Source organism: Corapipo altera, unplaced genomic scaffold (genome assembly GCF_003945725.1).
Source record: "Corapipo altera isolate COAL_440 unplaced genomic scaffold, ASM394572v1 1b, whole genome shotgun sequence".
Classification (NCBI taxonomy): Eukaryota; Metazoa; Chordata; class Aves; order Passeriformes; family Pipridae; genus Corapipo; species Corapipo altera.
Window position 1 is genome coordinate 11273871 of NW_020884881.1, and position 15685 is coordinate 11289555.

Genomic DNA, 15685 nt, shown 5'->3' on the forward strand with positions numbered 1-15685 from the left:
AGCACAGTTCCTCTGGCTATCCCTACCCTCAGCAAACATGTTCTGAGATGCTGGGTGATAAAACAGCTGTTTTCTAAGCTTCTTTTGTTGCACTCTGTGGTGAAGTCAGCGATTGTTTTGGAGCATTAATCATATCTGTGCTCCTTCCCTTACATTCTGATGATACCATACATGCTACAAGGGGATTTCTACCTCTGAAGTGCTCTGGGATCTCTGGCATTTGTTTTCAAGTAAAATCAGCAGTTGGAGTGGAGGTAAATTATGCATTTGCAGCACACTATTTTTTACCCTAGGTTGGAATAGTGCTTCCGCTAAGCCAGAATTTTCTAAGATGTACAGATTTCCAGGCATTATAAACTGACATAACTCATCCAGGAGACTTACACCCTCACAGGAACTTGTTCTTTGTTTCTTCCCTGTGTACTTTCTTCTTTTCAATACACATTCTTTTCTCTCACAGATCACTTTCTTACCTTGATGATTTTCCCTTAACAATGCATTTACTGATGCCAATCACATCATCATTCAAACACTGATATTTCTTGCACACCATATTTTGTACTAACAGAAACATTGCACTGAAATTTAAAAGCATTGATTGTATTGTACAGGGAAAATCAAGAAGTTGGAGGCTGAAAGATGATAATGTGATGGTTTGGGCTGGTTGGTTTAAGTTTCCTTTTTTTAATGCTGTGCATCTAAATGCTGCTACTGTTGGAAAGATCTTTAAGCAGCATTACTACAACTGACTTGGGAAGTCCCTGATCATTTTGCTTGTCAGACACTGAGAGAGAATATCCAGGAGAGGACCCTGCTACACTTGCACTGTTATTACATTTCTCCCTAAGCTTTTGCTACACACCACCATCGCAGTCCTCTTACTAGCTCAGTCCTCCAACCTTGCATTTTTATGCTCAACTAAGTATTATTTCCCACTGATGGTCTCCAGAGCTGGACCCTAAAGAGAATAAGAAATATTTCTGACATGTTCTTGCTAAAAAAAAAAAAAAAAAAAAAAAAAAAGAAGCTGATTTTTTCAGTAAAAAGAGCTCCAATTAGTTGTATTACATCTCAACTGTGAAATTCTGATGGGAAGAGGAGAGAGCTACTAAATACTGACTAGTCCATGTGCTGTTCTCAGAACCATTTTATCCTCAAACTTCTTTGACATTTTATGTCACAGTCTTCTCTGCATTTGGTTTTCCATTATTTGGAAAGGATGTTCTTTCTGGGGGTCTCTAACAGATGTTCTTTGCAGCATAATGACTTACCCTTGAGATATGACCTTCTTGAGCTGTGGTCTCTCCAGTTTTAATAATTTCTGCAGGTTAATTTCTGTTTCTAACTTAAAATAAAAGCAGGCTACTGTTGGATTTTAGGGGCACCTTGTTCTTAGAGTATTTCTCATAGCTTTGGGAAATGACCAAGGGAGGACTTCAACATCTGAAGTAACTCCTGAACACTTTTTCAGTGCAGTAGGACAAAGAACTTTCAAGCACAGCTAGTTTGTTCTCCCATTTGGAACTGTAAGCTAGGGATGCAGCTAGGAAAATGGTCTGATTAAACAACACTTCTTTGGAGCAACTTTTATTTTTCAGTATTCTACATTTTTACTCCACTAATGCCAAGTGTTCCAAATGCCTTTCCAAATGGGGAGCTTGGCTTTAAACAATCCTGTGAAGTCACCTTGTCTCTTTCTGTTAGCACTAAAAGCTGTGTCTGGATTTCTATATGCATTTTCTACTTGTGATCTGTGGTAGGGAAGGTTGGTGCACATTTACACCTTTTGGAAGATTTGTTTTCCCAAAGTAATGCTATTTACACTGAAATTTTTTTACAACTATATAAATTTTCTTATGATTCTGGAATAATATACAGATTTATAAGATTATATAAACAATGGAAATAAATTTTGGATTTAAGTGCCATTCAGAACTGGGATCTTAATAAAGATTTGGAATGGGTCTGAACTGCAATTGATTCTTTGCTCATAGCAGCCTCATGGATCCATTAAATTGTTTTCTGAGGAACTGGAGAACTGTTGGTAAATGATTCTGCTACTTGAGAAGGATTACTAATCACTTTATCAGTCCTGGATGCTTGTTTGTTCTTTCATTAAAAATGATCCATCTCTCCCCACAAAAAAGTTTTGGAGATGATCTGAAATTCTCTTGGAGGACTCTCTGAAAGGATTATACACCAGATATTAAATGTTTTAGTACCTTTTTATCAGAACCCCTGAAAACCACTTTGGCTTAGTTTCTACCCACCAAAAGTATAATTCACTAACTTTATCACCAGATGAGTGGGTTGTGACCCACTCTTTCTGGCCTTATTCAGAAGCTCTTGAAAGCTGGAAAAAGTACCTACACTGTCCTAAGTATTCGCTTAGTCACAGAATTAGCTCCAGCTTAGAGAAGAAAACAGTGCAATTACCATATGTACTGACAGCCAGGAAAGCATTAACTTTCAGTGGAGCTGACTTAATGAAGAGAAATAATGAATTTATGTTGGCAACAAAGACTGACCTGAACCTACAGTTAAGCCTAAGTATTACTCTGAATTTTCAAATGTTACTGTAATTTCTGATTCTAATGGGAAAGGATGCTGGAACTTCAAAAGTAACATAAGAAAAGTTTAATAGAGTTTTGGACCTCCTAGCATAGAGAAGTCAAGGACTATTCGCTAAAAAAAATAACCCTTTTTCTGAGAGATATAAGGCCCAGAGGTGCACATCATAGAACTTATGTAAATACATAACACTGTCACACCTGATTTCAGAGTAAGCCCTGATTTCAGTTTTAAAAAAGAACTTTTTGTCTTTGAAATTACCTTTGGATAATTTATTTTTACTTCCTGTCATTGCAGTTATGAAATAAGGTTTCTATATTATCTAAATGACTTACACTTTTTTAAATACTCAAAAAAGTCCCCAAAGTCCCTCTGAAGCAAAATATGAGAAGAATAGATCCTCTTTTCTCACCACAATGAGTAAAGTCCCCTTTTTAATTCAGAATTGGCTTCTACTTGATCATCCATGTATATTGTCAGAGATTATATAATGGGTAAAGTTGTCAAAGAAAGTAGTACATTCCTGTTAATATTTTGTGTCTCAACTTGAGCCCCTCAATTTCATGGCAACAAGATCACCTGCTATGATTCAAAATGCACAGAGAAGTACCAATAAAGGAAGAAAAGGAGAGTTTACGGACAAATCAGCAACTCCCAGCACACTCAGAGATGTCCCCTAAAAGGTTCATAGTGCTTCCTCCAATGCACATCTTACAAGCCATTGCCTGTGTCGGGAGGGCAGCAGGCGACAGTGATGCACACACATATATGGTCTTGGCTAAGGAAGCACTTAAATGTGTGAGTAAGTCCACCTCTACTCAGGTAAACGCTTAAGCCCATACTTAATATGCCCCAGGAAATTACACTATATAAATATCTTCAATTGCCACTTAACTCAAAAGCAATATAATTGATTTATATAGGTTCATGCACATAGAAAAATGTAAAGATAAAAACCCACCATATTCTGGGACCTGGCCTGTTCCACGTTTCAACAACAGTCGCACTCTCCTGCCACCAGACTTGATTAGCTCTATTGCTCTGGCATGTGTCATGTCCCTTGTGCTTTCTCCATTGATTTCAATTATTTGATCTCCTACCTGTCAGGTAAGAAGAATATTGAGTCAGACAGAATTGCAGTAAAATGAGCATTTCAGAAAGAGACATATTCAATGGATCACAGGTTACTTGAATGACAGACAGACACATCAAGGTAAATTTGTTCCTGTCTGTCTGAGGGATATTACTGGCAGATCAAATAACCTCCAAAGTGGATTCTGAATATGGTAAATCAAATGCTGCTTGTCTTCTGCTGAAATCAGTGTAATGCCTTTGTAACTTGCCTCACATCTTTTACATGTAAGAGGTTTTTGTTGAATTGCTTGATATGTTGGAATCACTGGAACATTATCTTTGCTACACCTTAACTTGCAGTGTTGTGTGAACCTGAGGAGAACTTCATTTTAACTTGGTGAAAAAAGAGAGGTTCAAAGCACAAATACAAACTTCCATCATTTGAATATCCAAATCTTGGAAGTAAAGTTTCACACCAAATCAAGAGTTGTTATGAAGCACACTATTCAACAAAGAAAGGTTAGTGCTATGGCACAGGACATGCAGGTTTGCTGGAGTTCAAAGAGCATGCTTTGAACTATTTCAACCACAGAAGTATTTTGCTGGGAGTAAGCACAGCCTGTGGCTGAGCTGTCTAGTTCAAGCAGCCAACTCCAGGGCTCTAATTATGGATTTCTGCCACTCATCTCCTGGTCAGCTTTCCAGTCAGAGTTAGTTTCATTATTATTTTTCTGCCTCTGTTTCTACAGCAGTAAAATATGGCACTGATATCTGTGCCTCTCATGCACCACAATTTCCCTCTCAACTTTTCCTCCAATCTGCATGTTTTGGTTTTGGCTAGCTTTTGACACTAGAAACCTTCTCCCTGTGCAGGGGAGCAGTTGCTTTCTGCTGTGCCTGGTAAGCACAGCAGTCAACACCTGTAGGGAGCAGAAGCTGTACTGCTTGTTCAGTGTTGTGATACCACAGCTGCCCACTCACTTTGAGAAAGTTAAACAAGGAACATGGTGAGGTGACATAAGAGCCTTGTGTTAGCAGCACCACAGCCTTTGGAGCTCATGTTTTGCAGAAGCCTCTCAGCCCCACTGGAGGGGTGACCTTGGTGAAGCCCAGAAGGAAGATGATCTCCTGGTGCTGGTAGAGGTGTGGGTCCAGGTAATGGGCAGCCAAGAGGGGGTGCATGAGGGTCTCAGTTGAGTGGGTTTTGCAAACTTCTTTATCATTGGTAGAGGAACAGATCTGTTCAGCAGGATCATACCTGCCTCAGTGTGCACCTGCAGTGTTCTCACGGTGTGTTTCCACTACACTAAAACAATAGTGCCTAGTGTACATCCTAGAGAACATCCTAGAGACAGTTCTAAGGAGATTATACAGACTTCAAGATGACGGGTACTTCCTTTTCCTCTTACAAGACTGTCTTAACAAAACCAGCTCTTAGCTGGCCTTGGATACTGAAATGTTTTCTGTTTTGTATGTTTGCTTTGCTACTATGGTACTTCTGTCAGCTAAAAGCGTAATCCTTCAGATGTCTTCCTTCCTGAGTTTGAAATATAGCATTTACCAAATAAATGTGCACAATATGAAATGTCAACAAGACTCCTGGCATCAAAGATAACTGAAAGGGATGTCAAGAAGTTATCTAGTCCCTACTTTCATTCAGAGACAGAAAGAATGCTACTTAATGCAGTGTTTCTCAATAGGAATTCATACTTTGTCAATAGAAGCTGCAATTTGATTTAGGAACTCTCCCAGGATCCTACAAGCAATCTGTGCTGGTACCTTGCTTAACCAAAAAGCCATTGATCCAAATAAAACATCATAGCCTTGCTATTACTTTGTAAACACTGCAGAATGAACAGTGAAGGAAAAAATCAGGATATTTTTGTGTGGAAATGCCTTATTTTTGCAGTGCAAATTTCTTCCTTAGTGGATTTTCTCTGTTAGGAAAAATGCATTTGGTTGTACCACACAGTGCACAACTTGAAATATTCCTGACAACCTCCAGGACACAGTTATGTGCAGCAAAGGTGCTCCCTGGATCATGGTGAGATCTCCCCCGGGTCTGGCCATACAGGTCTCTGCATCATCCTGACTTTTGGATTGTTTGGTAGAATGTAGCCGGTGCACAAACTCAGAGCAAAAATAGAAAATCTGTGTTACCACTTTCATAAAACAGACAGAAGATGGATTGTGGCATCCCCATGAGGATACTAGTCAGGCCAAAGAGAGACAAAATACAACCAGTCTGGGAAAACCTGTTTCTAAATGTCATGAAACAATTAAACTCAGTAGACATCCTGTAAACTCATAGGCTTAAAGACAGCTCTTTTTGGTGTCACATTGCCTGAATAGACCATATTTTGCAGAAGGTATTTAAAATATTCTTGTTAGCATGTTTTGAGATAAGTGCCAGATTAGAGCAAATGAAAGACATATTTTTAACACTCCTTGATAAATAGCTTTTAAAATGAGTACTGGAAGCTGTCTAGAGAATGTACAGTCCTTCAAATAAAATTCTCTGCACTCCAGATCAGAAAGACAGAAAGATTTTAATACGGTTTAATATGTAAAAAGGTCAAGTTAATGTTATGTTTTTTCCTTGTTGTTTGCCTTTCTTTTGTTTTCATTGGTCACTGCAGCAACTACCTTGTATTAATGTAACCTTTTCTGTATTTTTTGAATTAGAATATTTTTTTCTCTGTAGACAGCATGTAGCTGATTTGATATTTCATTTTATTATAAAATATTGTAGCTGTTTTGGTATTTCCTTTTATTATAAAATATTATGTGCAAATACCTTGGGAAAGTTAGAAAAGTCCAGCATCTTGGTTATGTGACTGAAGGAGGGGAGAGAAACAAGTTTGGAAATATTAGGTACTCTGAAATTTACATCAGAAAGCATGAGACCAGAGGTATAATGAATAGCTGTAAGAGCAGTGGGCTAACAGTGTTCTGTGATTTTGTGTCTGGTGGCTGACTGATGTACAGCTGAATTATACTGCCTTTGCAGCACAAGCCCAGCTCTGATTAGATAAGGAAAACAAGAAGGAAGTGAAAAGTTGCCAACAGTCTTACCCCAAGAAAAGCTTCAATTAGACTTTACACTCATATCTGGGAAACTCATACAAAAGAGAAATCTTGACTGAGGAGTAATTTCCCATGTGTCAGTAAGGTACAAATTCCGATTCTTTTTTTTTTTTTTTCTTCAATCTTTTATGGCTGACATGGGAGGAAACCATGCTGTATGCTTTTTCTCTGTCCAGGCATTCAAATGTTCTTGCTCTCTCATCTTTTCTATTGTAGAATTAATTTTTAGATTTGTTGGGCTATTTCTGCCTTTTTGAAATCTTGTGATTGTTTAAGAGGAGTTTAGATACATCCACACACTGAAGATACACTAAGATGAGGCCAGAGGTAATGGCAAGCAGAAAATCAGGTCCAAAAACAACAGTGCCTGTTATATGGAATCCTCATTGTTCTTTTTAGGATCAAAAGTTGATTCCTGCAGTTTACACCGCACATAGGATTTCTCTATACCTCTCTTCCGGATCCTTCCAAGTCTCCGAACTGGAGATATTACAAAGGTGGGGGGTAGGTAGAACAGATTAAAATTATAACATTCTTCCCAGGCAGGAGAAACACTTACTAATAAGGTTCCCAAAATGAGTCCTTTACCTTTTTGTAACATCAGATTTGCAACTCACGGTCAGTTTGGATTCTGAGATTATGCCCAGCAGTATGGTCTAGGCAGTTATCCCCTATTTTACATTGATTTCTCTGACCTAAACTGAGCACAGTGCACCTCAGTGAATTTTATCAGATTGACTGCTTTAGTATGAAATTTTCATTTTGAAATCTAAGTCAGTTCCACAAAGACCTTTTAAACTCTTTATGAATAGTGAACATCTTGGCATCAGCAAATTTTATTTTATTATTTATCAATGGGTCTCCAATTATTAATGATATAGTGAACTGAGGTGGTTTCATCCTAAACCCTCAGAACCCCACTTGTAATTTCACACTCATAACTACTATTCAGGAGCAAACCATTCAAAGCAGCCTTTGAGAGGGATTATTTTCAGTAATCACTTTACAGGGATTCCACCTAGAACCTTTTCCTCATCCTTTTCCTGTGAATTTCATAGAAGGTGGTGCTGAAAAGTGAAGATTGTGTATTCTCCTTCCCCTTTCTTCACAAAGAAATAAGAATGAAAATCAGACATAAGAAAGGGAAATCAGACAGATGTGACAAGATTTGCTTTCTATGATTCACATGTTGATGGACTTTCTCAACTTTTTTGAAAATTTGTCACAAATTATTTCTGAGAATGAAAGCTAAAGGAACTTTTCTATATTATTTGACTTTAAAAATAGGGAATATGTTTCACTTTCTCTAGTCTGCTTCTAACTTTCTTGAACCCCCATGAATTCTTGGACATAATTACTAATAGTCTATAAATTGTTTTCCCTTAGTCATTGAGCAAGTTCTAAAAACTTGAATCTAAGCGTGCTTTAAAGTTTTCTCTTTATTCCAATTTATACCAATTTCTCTTTGTTTATGTTTCCTCTGAACATCTCAGTGGAGACTCATAAAAAGAAAATCAGTATTTTAACCATCTGCATGTTCTCAGCAAGTAATGGACCTCTTTTTTTCCAGTTCTTCATGTTTCTTTAAATATATTTATGTTATGTTCTCTTGTCACCTTTTATACTTTCTTTGAAGACTGTTTGGATATAATTCTGACACATTTAATCACACTCTTCATCTAGTGGGACATTAGCCACCTAACATGTGTTGCAGCATCAAGCTTTGAAAGTCTAAATCTTTTATTGGGTATGACCCTGTGGCATTATCTTCTTTTGTGGAAAGTGACACATTTGAATATGAGACCATTATTTTTAATAGGCATTTCAGCAAGCTGCCTTCTGTGGTCATATAAAGCTTTTCAGATGAAAAAGATAAACTTCAACATAGCAACATTATCGCTTTGCATGGCATTTAGGTCTTTGGTCAGATCACACTTTTTGATTTTATTTTTGTTAAGAAATTAATAGAAAAAACAATTCTTTAGATCTGGAGAGTTAGCCATCCCTATGATAACACCTTCAACTCTGATGCCATTTGTGTTCAGTTTTTGCATAACAGCCTGAGAGGACACACGCATCCTAATCACCAAGCCTTAAATCCTCAAACAGCAGGGAGAGCATTTGAGAGCACAGCCCTTGAGTTGCAGCATTTTAATCTCACAAAGCCACAGCCTACCTTCAGCTCTTTGGAATACAATTTAATTTGAAGGTGTCATAGCACAGGATCCATGCATGGAGCTGAGATGAGCCCTTGGCAAGACTGGCAGCTCTTTGGTGGCCAGTCATGCAAAACAGATGGATGGATCCCTTTCCTGCTCCCAACAGATAGCCCTGCATTCGTGGACACTCCCCAGACTGGCATCAGCTCTGATTTGTAACCTTCCTGGCAGTATTCAGCAAAGACTACAACACAGGAGTGATCAACCTCCACATCCTCCAGATGTTCTCGCCAGCTTAAAGTTGAAGGACATTGGCAAGACAGGCTGGGAAGCTTGCATGGCTGCTGCCTGAGTTGTATTTATTCTGAAGAAACATGCTCTTTGCAGCTATGAATCCGGAAATTTTACACACATTGATTTTTGCATTATGTTTCTTTCTTCCTAAAGAATGTGACCCTTGCTGAATTTCGATGCTGTTTTGGCCTACCCAAACCCACTGGTTCTCCTCCTGACCCAATGCCCTTTCATAAAGAGAATTCTCCTCTATTGTGTTCTTACAGTGTGCAAGCACAAAGTAAACACAGAATGCTTCCCCCCCTTAATGCTTTGAAATTTGAATATTAATGATTTAAATGTAATTACCAAAGTAGTTTGTGTTTATGGGAAATATTTCTTAAAAAAAAATCTGTTTCAGTTCAAGTTAATTCAGACACTCCATCCGTGTGTAAGAACAACTGAGCTATAAAATTGGGCAGCATGTTTTCTGGCAATAATGAGAAGATAATATTCCTAAGGAACGTTTAAGTGACATTGCTATTGATAGGTTAATTAGTAAGAAGATTGCAAAGCTTCTCCAAATCATGAGAATAAAGTGCCTCTAATACACGTGAGTTTTTAGGCAGAGCCTTTGTTCTGGCCATATTTTATAGTAATTATTACTGGTCTTGTTAAAAAAAGCAACCATACATACAAAGAGAGTTTCAGAAGCAGGGTAAACCAGAAACACGTATAGCTTTAATGTAGTAAAGAGGTTTTTCCTTGCGTTTAAACTAAGAAGATAGCCTTGTGTATGTTTGCCTCCATCAGTGCATGAGGAACAGTGTCTAAGTAGGTGTATAGTTCCCAGTTGCATAAAATTAAATTAATTGTGTATGCACATTTTCATTCTATGTTAAATCTAATGATAAAAGCACCCTCAAATGATTTGTATGGAGGGTATTGCTAGCTGTCAATTTATTAATGTATTTTATAATTACACTTAATTCTTTTTATATGGGCATTCTATTTTTATAAAATAAACATCTTTTACATATTATTTGTTGCTGTTGTTATTGCTAATGACTCCAAAAGGCTGAAAAATTGTCTGTACTTGGAGACTAAATAGCAACTCCAGAATACCTATTTTGGTGAATTTCCAAGTACTGTCAAGCTCTAATATTATTGCCTGGAGTTAGGCATGGGCTGGATGTCTGCTGTGCAAATTTCCTCACAGCAGAGAATCTGTACTGCCTGGAAATCCCAGGTGTAATATGTAGCCTGAGCAAAGCTATGGGGTATTGTTAATCTTGGACTCCCTCCAGTGCATTTTAGGTATGTGAGCTTTGATGTCTCAGTAGGAGACATGGTATTTATCTTTGGAGGAATTAAAATAACATCTCCCATGATGCTTTTGAACCAACCATCCATGAAGGTTTAGAGTGACAAACTGTTTTTTTTTCTGTGGCCAACCAGTTATTTAAGCAGCTGTGGCTTCTTACCCCTGGAAATGTTGAGCCCTTTGTTCCTGCTGTTGCCTCCTGCCCAAAAGACAGGGAAAAGCGGGGCCACAGGACATGGTGCAGGGCAAGAAATGGCCTTTACGCCGCTCCTCAGCAGGTGCTCTAGCTTTTTTCTTTTCACTTTTTTACCTTTTCTTGAGAGATGGAGAAACGTTAGAAATGCTATTTGAGAAAGAGAGATTGGAAAGTGGAAAGTGTGCATGACTGAGTGCCTGCAGAGAATAGTGAGTGCAGGAGAGAGAAATGGAGTTGTGGTGGGTGGCTAATGAGAAAGCGAAGTGGACTTCTGGTACTACAGAAAACTTGATGCCTTCCACAACATTGCTGTAAAACAATCCATGTATATGTGAATTAAAGGTGTGAAAGATAAAAGGAAAATCCCCACTGGATTTAATTGACATACCATTAATTTTTTAAAACAGAGCTGGGATTCCTCAGTGTAACATAATGTAAATAATAACATGTAGGTCACCACTACAATCATGGATGGGAACCAGCAGAGATTGTGAAAAAGGAAGAAGAAAATTTTCTAGTGTTTTCTTGATGGTCTCAGGCAGTTCCCATCACGGAAAAGCAAAGCCAGTTCAAGATTTGAAAAGCTGATTTTATAAATCCTACGTAGAAGCCCGAGCATGGAGATTGCTTCATCCAAAGTTTCATCCAAGCAGCAAAACAGAATAGAGAAGATAACTCTGTTAACTCTGACACGTTAACTCAGTTAACTCTCAGAAGTTAAAGGTAAAACCACAAAGACATTTTGAGGAGGAAAAATGCTGAAATGTTGGACCTTAGAAGATATTTTCAAGCATACCAGAGGCATGGGGCCTGCCACATCTCAAAATATAGTTTGAGCACAAGGTAGAAAAGACTGCAGAAAACAGATTAACTTTTGGCGCCAATGTTCACTAAAGAGGAGAGCAGTAAAACTCCTGCAGAGGATCTGCTCACCACAGGGATGAATGAGGAACTGACTCCAATGGCAGGGGCAAAGATTTTTATAACAGACTGATGAAATGGATAGTAAGAGACCTCCAGAAGCAGATGACTTTTATCCTCAATTGTAAAGGAATTTGGATATGAAGCTGCTGAACTTATGGCTATAGAATATAATCTACTGCTTAAATCAGTAAATTTCTGAATTGCAGAGGAATGGGAAGTGGCAAGTGTGACACCAGTCTTTAAGAACGGTCTTGGAATGTAACCAAGTGAGTCTCATGTTCAATTGAGCATATGGAAGGAAGCAATAAGGATGGTGAGGGTTAGCTGGCACATGGATAATGATGATATAGTGGGGAAGAGTCAGTATAGTGGCTATTGTAGAGGGAAGCCATTCTTCATTGATCTATTGCAGGTCACTGGAGCTCTCAATGACTATAGAGATAAATGTGATCTGGTTAGTATACTGACATTTTCAGAAAGCTTTTAATAGTAAAGCTTTCAGTAAAGGCTCTGCTGCGAGATGAAAAAGAATAGGGTCTTCTAGGTAGGGGATTAAATTCTAGGAAATAAATGCTTTAAATAAGTGGTCAATTTTCACAATCAAAAGATTTTACCACAGTGATTATTCTGTTCAGCATACTTGTAAGTGGCATGGTGAAGAGGTTCAAGATTGGGGTGATAAGATTTGCAGGCAACACATTACCATGCAGGATTGTAAAATTTAAACTTAAAAGCCCTAAGAAGATAGCATGATCCTGTGTGCTAAAGCAGCATGTGAAATTCAGCGGTGTCAAGTGCTAAGCACTAAGTACAGTACATGTGGAAAATCACATACACAATCTCTCTAAGCCAGCCATTATCCCTGAAGAGACAGATCCCACAGTCCTTGTGAGTACCTTGCTGAAAATGTCAGCACAGTCAAAAAAGCAAACAGAATATTAACTGTTAGGAGGAGAATGGAGAATAAAGAGGAAGCCATCATTGTGTCATTTAGGAGCACCAATATCTTGAAAACTGCAGATTGTTCCAGTGCTTCCACCTCCAAATGAATGTGATAGATTGAGAAATGGTTTGGAGGAGGCCAATGAGGCTGGTCAGGCATAAAGAACAGCTCTCTTGTGAGGCAAGATGAAACAGACTGATAAGCTTCAGTGGAAAAAGGTGGATATGATATAGGTCAACAGAATAAAGAATGATATGGAGAATGATAAAGTAAGATTATTACATTGTAATGACAAACCAAAAAAAAAAGGAGTGTTTTTTCCCAAACAATGAAGGCATCTAGACTTGGAATCCATTGACATAGTAGATCAGGAATGTCAAAAGCATGAGGAAATTGAAACAAATGGTTAAAAAGTAGTCCTAGACACTAACTGTGAGTTCTAGCACAGAAATTCTATAAACTGCTGATTGCCAGGGGCTTGTGTGTTATGCACAGTGAAGAATCATTTCATGTTTGTCCTTCATTCCTTTCCTAAGCATCCTCTACTTGTCCTTGTTGGAGTGAGGATACTGGGCTGGTGGGCCATAGGAATGGGCCTCATATCTGTACCCTTTTACCTTCAGAGGTGACCTCTCCCAGTTTCCACTTGTTGTGGGTTGGGAAAAACACAGAAGAGAAGCTACTTCTGTCATTCCTGTTGCTGGACAAAGCATTTCAGTTATCAGAACAGCATCATTTGGTGTGTTCATTTTTTTCTAATACTCTTGATTCTTAATTTTTTAAAGTTAGGGTTAATTAACTTTTTAGACCTGAAACCTTTATAAATATTCCATAAACTCCAGATTTAAATATGAAGCTTGCCTTCCAAGTAAGTAGTTTAGTCTTTAATGTTAATACTAAATTATTTTTATCAAGATTATTAACTCGTTCTTTTTAGTAGCTGGCTTGAAGGATTTTGCTACTAGACATAGAGTCACAAGGATGCTTTGAATGTATCAAACTGAACAAATGTTTCAAGAATTATGTTAATTATGCGTGTGAGAGGAATACTCCTTCTCCTTACCTTTCTGCAAACAAATTCTAAAAGATGCACATAGCTTTTTGAATAAATGCTGAATAATAGTTCACCTACAGTTAATCCACTCTTGATTTATTAAACTTTTATACTGTCAAAATATATTCAGGATCCCTGAGGATCTCATTTTGCATTTCTTTGTTGTGCAGACAGTAGAATGTTGCTCAGTTTTATGTCTGCATGTCAATATATTCTTCCTCGAGTTCTGCCAACTACATGAACCCCGCATCAGGCTCCTCTTGCCACAGGATGGCATCCAGCTCATATGCTTGAGTATCCCAGTTGAATTCTCTGAGTTCAGATCAATCACACCTAGCCTCACTACAAGCGAGGTTGGACAGTGATGTATGTAGTAGGGAATTGGAGTGTGACTGAGATTACCCCAAAGGGACATGAGAATCGGTGGGAAAGCATAGTTAACATCTTCCTGTACTGCTCCGATGGATCACAAATCACAGAATAAGTGGATGGGACTAAGAATATCTTTGGTTTTTTGTTCCATTGTAATGACAGTGTTGACATTCACTGAACAGTTACGATGCAGGTAAGATTTATATTACTGCATGAAGCAAGCCAGGTATGCTGCAGGTTTTAAGAATAAGAGCTACTTATGTAGAAGAGTGGCTACTCAACTGGCATGAATCACTCTGTAGGCATTTGTCTTCCAAATGTGTACACAAGACCTTAGTCAAATCAAGGCTGGTGGAGCATCGTATGCTCCTGGAGTGCTCCTGGAGTGCTCCTGGAGTATACTTCAGTCCTTTATGTGTGGGCATATCCAAATATTAGTGATTTTTCGCTGGAGTTTCTGTCAGCCTTCTCAAGTCCTCACTCACATCAAGTATTCAGCAGCTGAATCTCTACTGTGCCCAGCACACCACCTGGAGAAGACCTTTCTGGCTCTTAGGACCTCCCACTGCTCCTTCCACCTTATTTTTTCCGTTACTAGAGTAAACTTGCAGGAGGCTTTCCAACAGAAATAACCACTTTTTTCCAATATTCTGTACATAAGACTTCACTACCTTTTAGGACCTGGAGAATCTGGAGATTCACTCAGCAGCATATGTCAGTCTTATGCTTTCTTTCCAATTCAAAATAGGATTCCAAAGTTTGCTATAGCAAAAATTAACTATTAAACCGGTAAATCCTTAGTTCACTTTTGGATACTGTGACTGCCCTAAATGTTTGTAAAAAGATGATAACTGATCAAGCTATTCTTGCATTCTTCCCATTTCCTTGCTACAGTTTTCTTGATTGGATATAGAAATATCTGTCACCCACTCTCTCTACTGTGTGACAACTGTTTCTCTCCTATTTTTAATGCTTTTTGCTCTAATCACCATCAAACTGAGCTGAGCTACTTCTTGATAACTGTACTTACTGACACCTTAGGTGTTTTCCACTTCAGACTGTAGGAAAAAATCTACATCCCAAACAGATGCTCTGTTCTTCATTAACAAGAAATCTATGAGAGACTCTACACCAGTGAGGAGCCAGTGCAAATTGCGGGGTCTGCATGGCAACGTGCTCTTAAAGACTTGTGTTTACTGTAGAGTAAGAAACCATTCTTTCTTCCTTTTGAGCTTTTTTTTGATGGCCACTGACAGGAAACAATCAGTCCTGTTGACGATCAGTGCTTTTTCATATTTATCCATTTCCTTTAGCAATAGGGCAAAAAACAAAGACTCTATTTTGGAGGCATTGAATTAAAACATCAATAATGTGTGGAGAGAAGGTACATGGTGTGTGAAACTACATGAACTGAATGTGATTTCTGGTACAAAATTGGGCCATGCACTGGGAATCTCACAAAACAGTATGTGGCATCCCAGCCATTTCTGCTTGGATTTTGTCTTCTCTGAGATGCAAGACAACATCTACTAAAAAAATACATTTAAAAGACAATGGGGGTACTTTACATATGTTGACATGGATTTCAAAGAAGTATCTGTGGAAGCTGTATTATGTCCAAGCCTCAGACACAAAATGATTCCTTAATTGGTGGAAACAGAAGACAGATCTTTTAAAAACCTAGAAATCAAGGACTGCTAAAAACAGA

At 38.2% G+C, this 15685-nt stretch overlaps 1 protein-coding gene across 14 annotated transcripts in view; it reads right to left on the reverse strand.

Annotated features, from left to right (window-relative positions):
* The window catches only part of MAGI2 (membrane associated guanylate kinase, WW and PDZ domain containing 2), a 721543-nt gene that overhangs the window by 19045 nt on the left and 686813 nt on the right, over positions 1-15685 (reverse strand). For all 14 annotated transcript variants that reach the window (XM_027639978.1, XM_027639968.1, XM_027639970.1 and 11 more), the window contains one exon: positions 3533-3671. In XM_027639978.1, the coding sequence (XP_027495779.1) occupies positions 3533-3671 (139 nt within the window). The remainder of the gene's footprint in view (positions 1-3532; positions 3672-15685) is intronic.